This window comes from Heterodontus francisci, chromosome 10, assembly GCF_036365525.1.
Source record: "Heterodontus francisci isolate sHetFra1 chromosome 10, sHetFra1.hap1, whole genome shotgun sequence".
NCBI lineage: Eukaryota > Metazoa > Chordata > Chondrichthyes > Heterodontiformes > Heterodontidae > Heterodontus > Heterodontus francisci.
The window spans coordinates 22,596,890-22,615,985 of NC_090380.1; the positions used below are offsets into that span (position 1 = coordinate 22,596,890).

Here is a 19,096-nt window from a genome sequence, read left to right on the forward strand (position 1 = left end):
ATTTAGATGTAGGTGAGCACTTTGGTGATAGTGATCACAATTCGGTTAGGTTTACCTTAGCGATGGGCAGGGACAGGTATATACCGCAGGGCAAGAATTATAGCTGGGGGAAAGGAAATTATGATGCGATTAGGCAAGATTTAGGATGGGGAAGGAAACTGCAGGGGATGGGCACAATCGAAATGTGGAGCTTATTCAAGGAGTAGCTACTGCGTGTCATTGATGAGTATGTACCTGTCAGGCAGGGAGGAAGTTGTCGAGCGAGGGAGCCGTGGTTTACTAAAGAAGTTGAAGCGCTTGTCAAGAGGAAGAAGAAGGCTTATGTTAGGATGAGACGTGAAGGCTCAGTTAGGGCGCTTGAGAGTTACAAGCTAGCCAGGAAGGATCTAAAGGGAGAGCTAAGAAGAGCAAGGAGAGGACACGAGAAGTAATTGGCGGATAGGATCAAGGAAAACCCTAAGGCTTTCTATAGGTATATCAGGAATAAAAGAATGGCTAGAGTTAGATTAGGGCCAATCAAGGATAGTAGTGGGAAGTTGTGTGTGGAATCAGAGGAGATAGGGGAAGCGTTAAATGAATATTTTTCGTCAGTATTTACAGTAGAGAAAGAAAATGTTGTCGAGGAGAATACTGAGATTCAGACTACTAGGCTAGATGGGATTGAGGTTCACAAGGAGGAGGTGTTATCAATTTTGGAAAGTGTGAAAATAGGTAAGTCCCCTGGGCCAGATGGGATTTATCCTAGGATTCTCTGGGAAGCCAGGGAGGAGATTGCAGAGCCTTTGTCCTTGATCTTTATGTCGTCATTGTCGACAGGAATAGTGCCGGAAGACTGGAGGATAGCAAATGTTGTCCCCTTGTTCAAGAAGGGGAGTAGAGACAGCCCTGGTAATTATGGACCTGTGAGCCTTACTTCGGTTGTGGGTAAAATGTTGGAAAAGGTTATAAGAGACAGGATTTATAATCATCTTGAAAAGAATAAGTTCATTAGCGATAGTCAGCACGGTTTTGTGACGGGTAGGTCGTGCCTCACAAACCTTATTGAGTCTTTCGAGAAGGTGACCAAACAGGTGGATGAGGGTAAAGCAGTGGATGTGGTGTATATGGATTTCAGTAAGGCGTTTGATAAGGTTCCCCATGGTAGGCTATTGCAGAAAATACGGAAGTATGGGGTTGAAGGTGATTTAGAGCTTTGGATCAGAAATTGGCTAGCTGAAAGAAGACAGAGGGTGGTGGTTGATGGCAAATGTTCATCCTGGAGTTTAGTTGCTAGTGGTGTACTGCAAGGATCTGTTTTGGGGCCACTGCTGTTTGTCATTTTTATAAATGACCTGTAAGAGGGTGTAGAAGGGTGGGTTAGTAAATTTGCGGATGACACGAAGGTCGGTGGAGTTGTGGATAGTGCCGAAGGATGTTGTAGGGTACAGAGGGACATAGATAGTCTGCAGAGCTGGGCTGAGAGATGGCAAATGGTTTTTAATACAGAAAAGTGTGAGGTGATTCACTTTGGAAGGAGTAACAGGAATGCAGAGTACTGGGCTAATGGGAAGATTCTTGGTAGTGTAGATGAACAGAGAGATCTTGGTGTCCAGGTACATAAATCCCTGAAAGTTGCTACCCAGGTTAATAGGGCTGTTAAGAAGGCATATGGTGTGTTAGCTTTTATTAGTAGGGGGATCGAGTTTCGGAGCCATGAGGTCATGCTGCAGCTGTACAAAACTCTGGTGAGGCCGCACCTGGAGTATTGCGTGCAGTTCTGGTCACCGCATTATAGGAAGGATGTGGAAGCTTTGGAAAGGGTGCAGAGGAGATTTACTTGGATGTTGCTTGGTATGGAGGGAAGGTCTTACGAGGAAAGGCTGAGGGACTTGAGGTTGTTTTCGTTGGAGAGAAGGAGGAGGAGAGGTGACTTAATAGAGACATACAAGATAATCAGAGGGTTAGATAGGGTGGATAGTGAGAGTCTTTTTCCTCGGATGGTGATGGCAAACACGAGGGGACATAGCTTTAAGTTGAGGGGTGATAGATATAGGACAGATGTGAGAGGTAGTTTCTTTACTCAGAGTAGTAGGGGCGTGGAACGCCCTGCCTGCAACAGTAGTAGACTTGCCAACTTTAAGGGCATTTAAGTGGTCATTGGATAGACATATGGATGAAAATGGAATAGTGTAGGTCAGATGGTTTCACAGGTCGGCGCAACATCGAGGGCCGAAGGGCCTGTACTGCGCTGTAATGTTCTAATTCTAATTCTAATTCTAATTTTAATTTTGAATTCTCTTGAGAATCAAGTTCTAGATGGATTGAAGGTTCTGTTGAAGATGGTGGGTTACTTCTAGCTCTCACTGCTGTGTACTGTAGATGCCAGTTTTTTTCAGCAGGGCACTGTGCTTCCTGCCTCAGCTGGAACTCCAAATGTTCCAAGTAGCTTCACCTTCTGGATCAGAATGTATGTCACCCTCTCTCTCTTTCTCTTTAAAGGTAAAACTGTGCCACCTCTCACCTCCCGGTAGGAAATATTCTCCCCTCCTTCCATGGTGATTGCACAGTGGCCTAGAACGTGGCTGCTTCACACCTCCTTTATTTCAGAAGAAGACATTCAATTTCTGGAATTTTTTAGGATAGATGCAAGATGGGTGTCATTAACACCTTTTAGCTTTGAAGATTTTTCCTTTGTTTTGTCTTTCAGACTGTTTGAATAAACAAAAAGCCAATCCCCTTTCTTCGGCTGCCATTTTGGACCATTGTGCAATTAAAGGTTCATTTTATTTAAAGACAAAGTCTGTTTTTCATAACTCTTCAGAGGAAGGCAATGATTGTTGTATCATCTCGCTTCTGGTGTGTGTGACAATGTGTTTTATAAAATCTCAACAAATTTTATTTTCTCCTGGTTTCTGTAGTCATATTTTAAACTGGTATAAATGCTGAAGCACTTTTGTGGCTCCAGTATCTATACAAATGGTTGGATCTATTACTTTCGAGGTTATGGTCAGGTATAACCCTAGCAATCATGTGCTGTAATAATTTTCAGTGCAACCAGTTTAAATTTCCAACTTCCTGACATTTAGCATTGTAAATATTAAGAATATAAATCTGATTACTTTCTCTCAGCCATCTGCCCTGTTGTGGCTTAACTTCCTAAAGCTGTATATCTGTTGACACTTGTCATTGCTGGCTACACAGGGAGTTAAAAAGACCTCTCTCCCCACTTCAAATGGATTCACATTATTGTGCACATCAACAACAACAACTTGCATTTATATAGTGCCTTTAACTTAGTAAAACATCCCAAGATGCTTCACCATAGAGTACTCAAAACAGAATTTAATTGTATGTGATTACTACTGCTTCCATAATGAAAGCATATTCTTACTGCAGAGAATAGAATTCCATACAAAAGAGGATGTTAGATGACCCTGCTCTCCAGTTCTGTTCACCATAAGAGCGAGAGAAAGATAGTCTCCTATAGTAGCTCAGGTGGGTGGTTTGGGGGAACAACTATTTGCCCTTCCATGTAATACGCGCATGGGATTTTGCTGCCTGGCTTTCATTCCTTAAAATTACCAGGCTGCCAGTCTTAAAACTAAACTAGACCTGCTGTGTATTTCCAGCATTTTCTGCTTTTATTTCAGATTTCCATCATCTGCAGTATTTTGCTTTTATCAAAACTAAACTCCCTGATCCTACTGCAGGGCAGCCAAATCTTTTCCCGCTGCAGCTGCAGCGTTGGTGCAAAGTAGTTTAGTACCTGCTCACTACATGTGTAAATGAATCGAGCATCTGACACGAACTGAGTGGGAGTCCCTGGAGAAAGCAGGTCTACTTCATTTGGCAGTCAGTAAGGGCCTTTGCAACCAATTTATATTCCAAGCTTAGTGCAAACTGGTTTTGGTTGTGGAGTGTGAAAAGACTCCAAGTTGCCCAACATGGGCCATGTATGATCAGTTACAGTACACAACACTGAATTCAAGGAATACTGGCTTTCCAGTGAGTACTGCCTTTTGTTGTTTCTGTTAAAATTAAATGACTGTCAGAAATAGCTCATTTGGTAGCGCTCTTGGTCCTAAGTCATAAGGTCATGGGTTCAATTCCCCATTCAGAGACAAAATTTATGCTGCTTCTCCTTCCTCCAGGGACTCTGGAATTCTGGTTAACAGTTATAATTTAACCAATGCTTAACAGATTATCTGGGCATTTACTTCCTTGTTGTTTGTGGGACCTGACGACTGCACAAATTTTGGTTGCTGCGTTTCCTGCATTACAATCCAAAAGTACTCAATTATCTTGAAATCAGTTTGGGATGTCGTGAGGTTGTGAAAAACACTATGCTTTTGCTCCTATTTCTTGTGTTCTTGAATACATTTAAGGGTGGGATACAGATTTTTGGTCCCTCAGCGAATCAAGAGATATGGCGAGCAGGTGGGAAAATTGAGTTGAAGTACAAGATCAGCCATGATCGTATTGAATGATGGAGCAGGCTTGATGGGCCACATAGGTAACTGCTGCTTCTATTTCTTGTGTCCTTGTGTTCTTGAATGCCAATGCAAAATACTTTCTTTGAATCAAGAATCAACATGGATCTGTACCATAACTTATGTGATTGCAACTCCCATTGCAACTAACTATAGGAGGGATCAAATCTGACAATACACACAAAGATCGCAATAGAAGACGTAGACGTTGCCTCAGAACCTCAGCCAAAGTGGCTCTCAATGATCAGTTTCAGTATGGAGGGATTATCATCAGGGAAAGCTGACACTCTACCTAGTATGAAAGAAGATATCATGTGCTTGCAAGAGACATATAGTGAGATAATGCCATCAAACAATACTGGCATGCTTATTACTGTGAATATTGGCAGTAATATCTATGGGAGCATGATACAAGAGACTGGTCTTAAAAAAAAAAAACCCTGCTGTGAAAAATTATGGTACAACTGCACTTACCATGGTTGCATTAAGTAGCAGTAATTTCTCTTTACGTGTCACCAGGTGAATAGTGTGCTTGGCTAACTGATGATCCCCAGCCAGAAAATCCATGCCTTGTCATAGGCGACTTCGGTAGAAACAACAGTATTTGTGAGATACTCCAACAACGGCTAAAATCGGGAATAAATTGAGAAGTGGGCGGCATTGAAGAACTTTGCTTTGGTCTACCATGAAATCCAAGGGCAAATGTACCTTCCAAATCACACAGAGGAACAAGGGATACAGAGTGCTGGCAACTTCAGACGGGAGGTGATAACCATCTGAAGATTGCAGCATAGACCAGTGCAAGTGACAATAGAGGATGCTGTCTGAGCCAGGAAAACCGAATACCTGCTGAGATTCAACTTAACAAGACTGACTGGGAACGCTTTACTTCTGAATTGGATGCATCCATCTGTAATATTACTCTGACACGACAGCTCAGTGGCGGAATGTCTCCCTGGTGTGGAAAACTGCTCAAATGTACATCTCCAAGGGATGTTGGACACTATATGTACCTGGGCTTTCAGAATAAACACACCAACAATATGAGATGTTCAGAACTGTTTCACGTGGATCCATTCGGTCTTGGGGAAATGCTCATGAGAAAAATTGGACAAGAGCAGCACGAATGCTGGAAGGAATTGATTGAAACAACAAACAAACATGGAAACAATGTAGATACACAAGGTACTTGCAGATATCCAATGCAGATGCAGACATCCAAGATATTCAAGCCACAAAGAGACCCCAACTGCAAGTGTTGCTGCCCAATAACCTTGCTCAGCTGAACTTACAAGCTTTATGAATGGATGATAATGGGTAGAATAGCACCAATAGTAGAAGGGCAGCTAGCTGCGGATCAAGTTGTTTTCTTCCCACGATATTCATACTTTTGTAACTTGTCCATAGTAACAGAGCATATCAAAGATGGCTTTGAAAACTGCACAATTGGGAAGGTTATGTTTGTTGACCTGTTGTCGTCTTATGACACAGTGAGGCATCATGCACTTCTGTTGAAACAGGTAAGAATTTTGAGAAATAGCAAAATGGTCCAGGTCATCTGTTCCAGCTTGATGTTTCTTTGTTGAGATGGATGGCCAGTAAAGGCTCCAAGGCTTAGAGCGCATGCCTGCTGTTAATGTCTGCACAAATGTCGAATCAAAATTCCCATTCTGCAAATATTCCTCTCTACAGCTGTGTTCTGCATTACCATCCAGTTGGTAAGGTGTGAGGACATTCAGCACATCCTAATTGACTGACTGACTGTACCTGGAGAATATATTACCACGCATGGTCCCTGAATGCTAACTCTGGCAAGATACATATGTGTGCTTTCCATGTTAAATACTGTCAGACCAAGCAAAAACTCTGGGTAACATGTGATGGTACAATTCTCAAGCTCTGCGAGTACCTGATGTACCTTGGGGTCAAATTAGATTGAATGCTGGCGTTCATAAAGCACATTAGGATGCTGAGAAAGCGGTGATTTTCAGGACTTCTGCATGTCAGAAACATATCTAACATAAAATGGGGAATGGACCCTAAAACTCTTTGAGCAACCAGTGGTGCCCAATGTTACTCAATTGTGGGGTACCGTACCCCCAGTATGCTCACATTTAACTGTATACACAACATTGATACAGAACTCAAACAATCCTGTAGGATTATCATGGGGACTTTACCCTTACTCCCACACTGCCATTATACTGCTGAGAGGGATTCCCCCATGATCAGTGAGACGGGAGACCTTTACTAAGAACGATAGACTAAAACATGTGGATGATCCTTGACGCTGCATGTATCCACTGTCCAAATCTGGGAAATCCAGAAAGCTTTGCCATTGAAAATTCCTTTGCTTAAAATACCACTATGGAAAGCTATGGAACAACAAAATGGCAAGAAATGCTGGTAATCTTGGAGAATTTTGTTTCTTCAGAGTAACTCCCTCCAGGCACTGATCGAACAAATCAAATGAGAACTGAGGTGGCAAAGACTGGTGACAATATGACCAAGTGGAATTGAAAAACCACCCCAGATGTGAATGTGAAGAGCTGAGGTGAATGCTGCCTGATATAGTGACCCCTGTCAACACTTGTACTACTGAGGAATTATTTGATATAAATGACAACACCAAATCCTATGGTTTTAGAGTGACCAACTATGAATGAACATTCTTATCAACCAATTTATCTATGCTGGGAGCCAAGTTAGAAATGGAAATTCTGAAAGAAGAGGAGATTTGTCTCTATCTGTTGTGTACAGTGCAGAAATGCTGACTGCCTGTCCAGATATGCATACACTCTCAAATGTTGAGTATGTGATTTAAGGCCATGGAACTGCCTGCACATGGCAACTTATAGAAGTCCAGCAAGGTGTAATGCTGCATTTGTCTCTCAACAATTAAGTTTTAAAATTCAGTCAGTTCTAATGACAAGAAATCATTAATGCTGACAGGATTTCTGTTGAAACAATTAACGAGGGTGACTGCTTTCGTAAGTGGGCAAATCTTTTGTGAACCTTGCCAGTTACTGACTCCACTTCATTTATGATGGACTGATTCCATGATCTCTTTGAAGTTGTGAAAATACAAGACCGTTTTTCCAACTCCCTTGTTTCTCAGTGTCAATTTGCCTTCAAAACCTGCAAAACAGTCAAACAAATGAGGTCCAATTTTATCTTTCCTGCCTTTGATGTATTGTCCCCAGCAAAAGCTTCTTCTCTCACCCATCCTGATATGGCCCCATCTTTGCTCCTTAAAGTCCAATGGGTACTACAATTGGTTAAGCATAAGTGGTGTGGAACAGATTTAGCCTTCCATCAGCAGATCTGGCAAGACCAAATCAAGTGCTATCGGAACTCACTGCTCTCTACCAAAATGGTCCACTGTTCCAGATCATTCTGGTTTCATCTCTTCACTATCAATTGTCTCCTTAAATCCCTCTTCTCTGTCTCCTCCATCCTCACCTCCAACAACAAGTGCAAAGAGATCATGGAGTCCTTTTGTCACTAAAGTTGAGGTTATCCGTTCAGCTGCCTCCATAATGGAAATTGGATGACTCTCTCAGACCTCTTCATATCTGAGAACTCCAGTTTGCAAACCAATATATTCAATCAGAATTCTGGTGAAGGTTTGTTGTTAGCTGATAGTAGTTATTTATAAGCAGGTTAACTATTTTATCTCAGAAAACATTGTTACTACCAAGGCAGGAGGAATACACGGTCTTTCTCTAGTCCCACTTCTCCACACGTCACAACATATATTTAAATGTTTTAACCAATTACCAATATGGCCAATTATATACTTTATTCTAGTTTCAGAATAAAATCCATTCACCAGGTTTCTTTAATAAATAAAAGTATTAATTTATTAGAAAACAAGACTTAGTCAATAAAGATGCAAAGCTTTAGCACACCGTTTGAAATATGACAGTAGATATATATATATATATTCCCTTCTGAATACCCAACACACACACACACACACACACACACACACACACCAGTTAAATAAAAAATAAAGATGCTCTGACCAAAGTACTTGTTAATTCTTGAAGAAAAAGGATATGTTATGTTCCAGATGGGATACAGTCTGGCATCTGAGTACACGTAGACGGTTCACTGGGATCTTTTCAGAAGCAGTTTGTTCAGGAGATGTCGAGAGGAAGTCTTCCAGAAGCTTCTTAGGAGAAATGCTGCTTCAGTTTCTCTATTTTTTACACTTGATTCTCAGGGTTTCTCAAAGAGGTGGAGAATAGATGAGCTGGTCTCTTTTAGCAGGCTGATCCCCCCAACTGACTCAAAACAGTATTCAAAATGAAACCAACTCTTGACCACCATAAATCTTGACATGTCACTTCTCCGTAAACAACTCCCATATCAGAAGGCACCTGCTGTTTACTTAGCTGAAGACATGTGACTTCCAGTAAGTGTTTTAAACAAGGTCCTTCCAGTGACTTTTTTAAAAAGCCAAAGTCCAGCATCTATGGAATCACTTCAGTCCTCCAAAGGAATTCATTTCCACAATCTTTAACCACCAGTCCTCAAAAAAAAAATTAATAAAAGAAGCACTTTCATAATATTTGACTACTTTTTTTTAATTATTTCATGGGTTCTGAGCATCACTGGCAAGGCCAGCATTTGTTGCCCATCCCTAATTACCTTTGACAGCTGAGTAGCTTGCTAGGCTATTTCAGAGGGCAATTGAGAGTCAACCACATTGCCGTGGGTCTGGAGTCACATGTAGGCTAGACCAGGTAAGGACAGCAGATTTCCTTCTCTAAAGGACATTAGTGAACCAGATAAGTTTCTATGACAATCGATGATAGTTTTCAATTCCAGACTTATTATTAATGGAGTTTAAATTCCATCAGCTGTGTGATGGGATTTGAACCCGTGTTTCTAGGGCATTAACCTGGGTCTCTGGATTACCAATCCAGTAACATTACCACTATGCCACCATCTCTGCCAAGATTAGATTAGATTTAGATTTAGAGATACAGCACTGAAACAGGCCCTTCAGCCCACCGAGTCTGTGCTGACCATTAACCACCCATTTATACTAATCCTACACTAATCCCATGTTCCTACCACATCTTCACCTGTCCCTATATTCCCCTACCACCTACCTATACTAGTGGCAATTTATCGTGGTCAATTCACCTATCAACCTGCAAGTCTTTTGGCTGTGGGAGGAAACCGGAGCACCCGGAGGAAACCCACGCAGACACAGGGAGAACTTGCAAACTCCACACAGGCAGTACCTGATTTGATTGGTAAGGAAAAGGTTCATCTGGAATGCTCCAATATGTCTGGAAAGCACCCTGATAAAACTGGTGAATAATGCTGCTATTTGGTGCAGTATAAGTCATGCACATCAGAAGAGCACAGGTTAGATTCCTGGTTCCTGGTCTGTGTTCTGTTAACTTGTTTCAGTTATGGGTGTTGCCTTGTCCTGTAGACTCGGGAGGGGAAAGAAATCAGGTAGGTTTTTGAACAGCGGTTGACCAAGATGCAGTGAATGTTCATCTGTGGCTATCAGATGATGAGGAAAACCTTTTTCACCTAGAGGGTGGTTGGAATCTGGAATGCACTGCCTGAAGAGATGGTGGAGGCAGGAACCCCAACATTTAAGAAGTATTTCGATGAGCACTTGAAACGCCATAGCATACAAGGCTACGGGCCAAGTGCTGGAAAATGGGATTAGAATAGTTAGGTGCTTGATGGCTGGCACGGACATGATGGGCCGAAGGGCCTGTTTCTGTGCTGTATAACTCTGACTCTATGAGATGACGATAGGATTGGGCATGGCTAGGCCGCCCTCCATAGTTGAATGGCCTGCTGACGTTTACTACTATGGCCACTTGGGTGAGATACCTGGAGGGCTACCATTGTCCACAGAACCAAATGCAACCATGCTTTAAGAACATAACAAATAGGAACAGGAGATCATACGGACCCTCAAGCCTGCTCTGCCATTCAATACAATCATGGCTGATCTTCTGCCTCAACGCCACTTTCACGCCCACTCCCCATAATCCCTTGATTATCCAAGAGACCAAAATTCTCTCTGAGCCCTAAATATACTTAAAGACGCAGCATTCACAACCCTGTGGGATAGACAATTCCAAAAATTTACAACCCTCTGAGTGAAGAAATTTCTCCTCATCTCAGTCCTAAATGATTGACCTTTTATCCTGAGACTTTGCCCCTGTGTTCTAGATTCCCCTAGAAGAGGGGATAGCATTGGTGGTGGGGGCAATAGAGGCAAGGAAATTTTATGGATATGATATTCATTAGTAAGAACCTGTCCGAAGGAAGGAATCTTGTAAGTATTGAAAAGCTTAAAGCCCAGGCCAGTGAATTTCTTCCTTAAATCAATGATGTGAGTAAAAAACCAAAAAAATTAACAAAAGTGGAGGCAAAGTCCTTAAGGAAATGTTAGATTTTGTTAATAATGCAATGGAGCAAAGCCACAGCACAGTGCTGTTTCAACCATGGATTTACCACAAATTTCTCAGCAATTTGTTTCAATTCGATAAGTACCCACATGTTATTGACTGTTGAATGAAATTCAAATTACACTAGGATGACACATCCAGGTCAAAGGTAAGCCACTATGATTCTAATTATGACTATTAATAATTAACATTTACTTCAGCTTGCTAAAATTTGTCAGTGGTTTATATGACAACAAGGGTGAAAGTGACACAAAAATGTATTCAGCAAGTTATCGTGCATTCTGTGTTATTTCCAGTGAAACTCTTAGCAGGATCCAACAACTACTGACAAGCTGTTTAGTGTAAATGCAAAATGCAATGAAATAAAAATGTAATAGCTGTGACTATCTAATATTTACCTAGCAGAAAATTAATATCATTTGGCAGAGTGGATAGGTATCAACATGAGTTGGACTAACTATAATCAGGTTTTGATCCTTCACCCAATAACCCCACACTCTCTTGCATGGTTCTCATTTGAAAACTGGTGTGGGCAGCTGTTTGACTCCCCTGGTGGCTGACGCACATATCTGTTTCACAGAGAGTAAAGTCTCGAAGATGTTATCTGTAGATTTTCATTCATGGGTTTCCCATTTGTAGATTGCATGGATGAAAAATACTTCAGTAACTCCAAATGCACTGTTGGAGTAACCAGGAAAACTAAGGCAATGAATAGAGCAATATAGGTTAAGAATTTGCTGCCAAAATAATGGCGAGTTTAATGGCACTCGCCGGTATTGGTGTGTAGATTGCCCAGCAGTTTGTGGCAAAGAAGAGATGCCCCATGAATTGTGAATCAGCACAGATTGCTGGACAATTGGCACTTTTCTGCCGTTAACCTTGCAAAAATGGCAGCTTGCCATCAGCCTCCCTGTGAGTTACGTGAAGTAGCTGCATTTGCACATATAACTCGAATTAAACTTGTAGAAAGTTAGGACTAGTAATTAACAGCATTGGTGCCTTTATAATTGGAATTATTTTTCTATAATACCCATCACCATCTCTATTCCAGATAAGGAATCATTTAAACGGAGACATTCCTACATGTAGTAAATTGTTAGAGATTAAAAAATTAAAAATTTTAAAATCTGTTTCTTACTTTTCATTGTCACTTTTTTTCTTTCTCACCAATCTAATCTTTCTTTCCCTAAGAACATAAGAAATAGGAACAGGGGTAGGCCATATGGCTTAGCGAACATACTCTGCCATTCAATATGATCATGGCTGATCCTCGGCTTCAACTCCACTTTCACGCCCATTCCCCATATCCCTTGATTCCTTGAGAGACCAAAAATCTGTCTATCTCAACCTTAAATGTATTCAATGATGGAGCATCCACAACCCTCTGAGGTAGACAATTCCAAAGATTCACAACCCCTGAATGAAGACATTTCTCGTCATCCCAGTCCTAAATGATCAGCACCTTATTCTGAAACTGTGCCCCCAAGTTCTAGATTCCCCAGCCAGGGGAAACAATCTCTGTGTCTACCCTGTCAAGCCCCCTCAGAATCTTGTATGTTTCAATGAGATCACCTCTCATTCTTCTAAACTCCAGAGAGTATAGACCCAATTTACTCAGCCTCTCATCACAGGCCAACCCCCTCATCGCAGGAACCAATCTAATGAACCTTTGCTGTACTACCTCCACTGCAAGTATATCCTTCCTTAAATATGGAGATCAAAACTGCACGCAGTACTCCAACTGTGGTCTCACCAAAGCCTACAAAACAGTAGCAAGACTTCCTTATTCTTGTACTCCAATCCCCTTGCAATAAAGGCGAATATGCCAATTGCCTTTCTAATTGCTTTCTGCACCTGTATGCTAACTTTCTGCATTCCTTGTACAAGTACACCCAAGTCTCTCTGAACTTACAAGTTCCACACCTTTAAAAAAAAATATTCTGCTTTTCTATTCTTACAACCAACGTGCATAACTTCACACTTCCCTACATTCTCCTCCATCTGCCATCTTGTTGCCCACCCACTTAACCTGTCTATATCTCTTTGCAGTCTCCCTGTGTCCTCCCCACAGCTTACCTTTCTATCTATCTTTGTATCATCAGCAAACTTAGATACATTACTGTCTGTCTCTTTATCTAAGTCACTAATGTGGATAGTAAACAACTTAGGCCCCAGCACTGATCCTTGTGGCGTGCCACCAGTCCTCGGCTGCCAACTTGAAACTGTCCCATTTCCCTCCAGTTATTTCTCTTTGTGTAACTGATTTGACTCTAATTCACACTGTTTGTTTCTCTGACATTCCTCTACCTTTTTCAATCCTTAAATCTCACTGCTTAAGGAGACAGACTGTTGGTCCCATCATTCACCAAGGTCCCAGATGCCCTCTTTCCTCTTGCTGCACTGTTATCAGCTCACACATCTAGCTACTTCCTTCACAAGATTTTCCGAGCTGATCAGTGGGGGCAGAATTGTAACTAACGGGGCATGCCATGAGATACCCTGCTCTAGCAAAATCTGGGTTAGTGTTATGCTGGCGTCGGTAGTGGGGAAAATTCTAGAGTCCATTATCAAAGATTTTATAGCCGAACACTTGGAGAACAGTGGAAGAATCAGGCAGAGTCAACATGGATTTACGAAAGGGAAATCATGCTTGACAAATGTACTAGAATTCTTCGAGGAGGTAACTAGTAAAGTTGATGAGGGGGAGCCAGTGGATGTGGTTTATTTGGACTTTCAGAAGGCTTTCGACAAAGTCCCACTTAAGAGTAAAATTGAAGTGCATGGGATTGGGGTTAGTGTATTGCGATGGATAGAAAATTGGTTGTCGGACAGGAAACAAAGAGTAGGGATAAATGGGTCTTTTTCCGAATGGCAGGCAGTGACTAGTGGGGTCCTGCAGGGATCGGTGCTAGGACCCCAGCTATTCACAATCAGATGAAGGAACTAAATGTAATATCTCCAAATTTGTAGATGACCCAAAACTGGGTGGGAGGGTGAGTTGTGAGGAGAATGCAGAGAGGCTTCAGGGTGATTTGGACAAATTGAGTGAGTGGACAAATGCATGGCAGATGCAGTATAATGTGGATAAATGTGAGGTTATCCACTTTGGTAGCAAAAAAGGAAGGCAGATTATTATCTGAACGGCTACAAACTGAGAGAGGGGAATATGCAGCGAGACCTGGGTGTTCTCGTACACCAGTCGCCAAAGGTAAGCGTGCAGGTGCAACAGGCGGTAAAAAAGGGCAAATGGTATGTTGGCCTTCATAGCGAGAGGATTCGAGTACAGGAGCAGGGATGTCTTGCTGCAATTATACAGGGCCTTGGTGAGGCCACACCTGGAATGTCGTGTGCAGTTTTGGTCTCCTTATCTGAGGAAGGATGTTCTTGCTATAGAGGGAGTGCAGCAAAGGTTTACCACACTGATTCCTGGGATGGCGGGACTAACGTATGAGGAGAGATTGAGTCGGTTAGGATTATATTCGCTGGAGTTCAGAAGAGTGAAGGGGGATCTCATAGAAACCTATAAAATTCAAACAGGACTTGACAGGGTAGATGCAGGAAGGATGTTCCCGATGGTGGGGGAGTCCAGAACCAGGGGTCATAGTTTAAGGATATGGGGTAAACCTTTCAGGACTGAGAAGAGGAAAAATTTCTTCACCCAGAGAGTGGTGAGCCTATGGAATTCGGTACCACAGAAAGCAGTTGAGGCCAAAACATTGAATGTTTTCAAGAAGGAATTAGATTTTGCTCTTGGGTCTAAAGGGATCAAAAGGTATGGGGCGAAGCCGGAACAGGTTACTGAGTTGGATGATCAGCCATGATCATAATGAAAGACGGAGCAGGCTCGAAGGGCCAAATGGCCTACTCCTGCTCCTATTTTTTATGTTTCTATGTTTCCAAAAACTCTACTGCAACCACTAATGCCATTACAGTGGGATAGACTGTATCTTATTATACAAGAGACCTGGTTCTTCTATTTCTTTGTAATTGGTGTTAGATTTAGATCCCAACAATTAAGTTTCCAATAGCTATGATCCCAGACGCGAGAGCAATTAAATATGATGCCACACACCAGACCCCAATTTAAATATGTTATCTCAGAAATGAGGAATTAATATGATTCCAAATGCGAGCCCTCCAAATTAATCTGATTCTGATCCTAGCCACGAGCCACTGAAGTAAATATGATTCAATTTTGAGCGAGCCCCCAACTAATTTGTTCTGACTGCCGCTCAAGTCAAAGCCCCCAATCAAAATACACGATTCTGATTGTGGTGGGAGAAACGCACTGTTGATTCAGCCCTGTCTCTCCACAGATCGCCTAAGATATCATTTAAACTTTCCAAATTAAAGAAAGACCCAGCCAAATTGTACCATCTATTAACTCCTGAATGAGGCTAACCAAACCAGGTGTCTTTAGATCAACAAATTAACTGTTTAATTAGAAAAACTAAATTCTTAAACACGACTAAGATACAAACAATATTTAAAATAGAAAACAATAGAATCCTTGCATATTTACGCTCCTGCCAAAGTGAAATCTTCCAATGTGGAATAATCCAAGGTTGCTTGAAGTTCTCACAGCCATCGATGGGGAAAAAAAAGGTTCTTCAACAGTGGAATAGTCCGTAGTCCAATTCAGCAGTTGAATTGATGCTCTTCTTTTCCAGCGATGAATTTCAACAATTATAGTTCAGTAGTTAAAGAAATTTGGTAATTTTCTTCTAAGAAATTAATCTGGCTTGATATCAGAATTCTGAGAGTATAATAAATAAGGTTTAAATAAACAGAGAGAGAGCTCTCATTTCATTCAGTATATGCTGTTCCAGCTGTCTGTTTGTGTCTGAGAATTAGAACAGTCTGATTCCACTATAAGCCAGTTCAAAATTAAATTGTAACATTGTATCTCTCGATCTTCAGTCTCTGAGTGGCTGTATCCCGGGGCAAAGAGAATGCATTCTTTGACTCAGTCTTTGGAGCTTGTTGACTTAAAGCAGTACTGCTGCTTTTCCAACCTTAAGGCACACTGCATTCTTCCTGGAAAAAAAAACTACAGGATCACAACAATAGGTACAACTTTTCTTTGTCTACCTTATCCAAACCTGCCAGAATTTTGTAGACCTCTATCAAATCTCCCCTCAATCTCCTTTGATCCAAGGAGAACAACCCCAGCTTTTCCAATCTAACCATACAACTAAAATCCCTTATCACTGGAACCATTCTGGTAAATATTCTGTGCACTCTCTCAAGGACCCTTGCTTCCTTCCTGAAGTGTGGTGCCAAGAACTGGATGGAATACGCTAGTTGTGGCCTAACCAAAGTTTTATAAAGCTTCAGCATATCCTCTCTGCATTTGTACTCATTTCCTCTATTTGTGAAGCCCGAGATCCCATCTGTTTTGATAACTACTCAATATGTACTGCCACCTTCAAAGATCTATGCATATGAACCCCCATGTCCCTCTTTCCCTGTACATTCTTTAGAACTGTGCCATTTAGTCTGTAAAGCCTCTCCCTATCCCTTCTGCTAAAATCCATCACCTTCCTATTTCTTGAGCCTCAATTTTGTGAACCAGTCTTTTATGTGATACTTGGTCAAATGCTTTCCATCTGCCACTTGTCTGCTCATTTCTGCGAGCCTTTCCATGTCCTGTTGCAGTTGATTGGTATCATCCTCACTATCTGCCACACCTCCAAGTTTGGCATCATTGGCAAATTTTGAAATTTTATTCTGTATTCCAATGTCCAAGTCATTTATATCTATATCTCAAAAAAAGCAATGGTTCTAGCACTGAACTTTGGGGAACATCACTGTTTATCATTTCCAATCTGAATGACAGCCGTTTACCACGACTCCTTAAGCCAATTTTTTTATCCAAGCTGACACACTGCCCCTCCTATTCCATCAGCTTCAATTTTGTTAACCAGTCTTTTATGTGGTACTGTGTCAAACGCTTTCTTAAAATCCATATAAACAACATCCACTGCATTCCCTTCATCAACATTTTCTGTTAATTCATCAAAAAATTCAATTAGTCAAGCATGATCTGCCTTTTACAAATCCATACTGGCTATCCTTAATTAACTGTAACATCTGATTTTTTCCCCCCTTATTATTGTTTCTAAAACCTTAGCCACCACTGATAAACTGACTGGCCTGTAGTTACTGGGACTGTTCTTACATCCTTTCTTGAATAAGGGTGTCACATTCGCCAACTCTCCAATTCTCTGGTACCTCCCCAGTATCTAGGGAGGATTGGAAGATTATGGCAAGCTTTCTACTACCTCCACTCCCCTTTCCTTTAACAACCTGGGATGCAAGCCATCTAGACCAGGTGACTTATTCACTCTAAGCATAGTCAGCCTTTCCAGTATATCCTGCCTAACAATTTCTACCTCGTCCATTACCTCCACCCATCTCTACTTCTACTGATATTTTGTTAGCATCCACTTCCTTAGTAAGCACCGATACAAAGTACTCAAATACTTTAGTCTTCCCATGTGCCTCTAAGGATATATCACCCTCTTTGTTCTTCATAGAGCCCACCCACCTCTTACTACCCATTTATTATTTACATGCTGGTAGAAGATTTCTGCATTCCCTTTTATGTTCACTGCCATTCAATTCTCATATTCTCTCTTTGCCAGTCTTATTTTCCTCTTCACTTCCCCTCTCAACTTATTATATTTGACATGGTTCTTGCTTGAAGAATTCACTTGACATGCATCATTCACCCTGTTACATACAAACATACATATGAGCATACGAATTAGGAGCAGGAGTAGGCCACTCAGCTGATCTGATTGTAACTTCAACTCCACATTCCCGCCTACCCTCAATAACCTTTCACCCCCTTGCTTATCAAGAATCTTTCTAGCTCTGCCTTAAAAATGTTCAAAGACTCTGCCTTTTGAGGAAGTGAGTTCCGAAGACTCACGACCCTCTGAGAGGAATAGTTTCTGCTCGTGTCTGTTTGTTTTTTTGGTTTCATCATATGCTTTATCTCCCTTGTCATCCAAGGAGCCCGGACTTTGGTTCCCTTACCTTTTGCCCTTATTGGAATGTACCTGGCCTGTACCTGAAACATCTCCTCCTTTAAAGATCACCCATTATTCCGTTACAGTTCTTCCTGTCAATGTTTGGTTCCATTTTATCCTGGCTAGATCCCCTTCTCTTCCCAATGAAGTTAGCCCTCTTCCAATTTTGAAGTTTTACTTTAGATTGTTCCTCGCTCTTCTCCATTACTGGTCTAAACCTTCCAATAGAATGATCACTCTTACCCAAGTGTTCCCCCACAGACTCTTGGTCCACTTGGCCCACCTCATTCCCCAGCAACAGATCCAGCAATATCGTCTTTCTAGTTGGACCGGGAATATACTGGTCAAGGAAGTTCTCCTGAACACCTTTTAGAAATTCCTCCCCCTCGTTACCATTTATTCTGATATCTCAAATGATATTTGGACAATTAAAGTCACCCAATATCACCACTCGATAGTTTTTGCACATCTCTGTGATTTCCCTGCAGATTTTCTCCTCTATCTCACTATTTGGAGGCCTATAGAATACCGCTAGTAGCATGATCATCTCCTTTTTGCTTCTCAATTCGAACCAAATGGATTTTGTTTTTTCCCCCTCATGGACATCCTCCCTTTGCAACACAACAATGTCTTCTCTAATCAGTACTGCTACCCCACTTCCTTTTTTCCTTCTCTATCTTTTCTGAACACTTTGTATCCTTGAATAGTAAGCGCCCAGTCCTCACCATTTTTAAGCCACGTTTCCATTGTTGCCACTACATCATATTTCCACATGGCTATTTGTGTTTGTAGCTCACCCACCTTATTCACCACACTTTATGCGTTTACATACGTGCACTGTAAACCTGTCTTTGTATTTCTCATAGTCCTTCTTAGACTGCTTCGATCTATGGTACTACTTCCTTCTCTCATACTATCCAACACTCTCACTCCTTTACATACCTTATTCCTTTTTTCTACTTCTATATTCTGGTGCCCATCCCACTGCCAATTTAGTTTAAACCTTCCCCTTCCATTCTGGTGAACCTCCCCGAGGGGACATTGGTCCCAGTCTTGTTGAGGTGCAACCCGTCCCTTTAAATAGGTTCCTCCTGCCCCAGAACTGGTTCCAATGCCCCAAGAATCTGAAGCCCTC

At 41.6% G+C, this 19,096-nt stretch overlaps 1 protein-coding gene across 8 annotated transcripts in view; it reads left to right on the forward strand.

The window, feature by feature from the left end:
- dgkh (diacylglycerol kinase, eta) overlaps window positions 1-19,096 on the forward strand; it is a 640,503-nt gene that overhangs the window by 66,969 nt on the left and 554,438 nt on the right. Inside the window, exon 1 of one of the 8 annotated variants that reach the window (XM_068040246.1) lies at window positions 5,884-5,989. The exons of the other annotated variants lie outside the window; for them this stretch is intronic. Within the exon in view, the coding sequence (XP_067896347.1) occupies window positions 5,927-5,989 (63 nt within the window). The 5' untranslated portion in view covers window positions 5,884-5,926. Of the gene's footprint in view, window positions 1-5,883; window positions 5,990-19,096 lie in introns of those variants that run through there. 8 annotated transcript variants of the gene reach the window in all.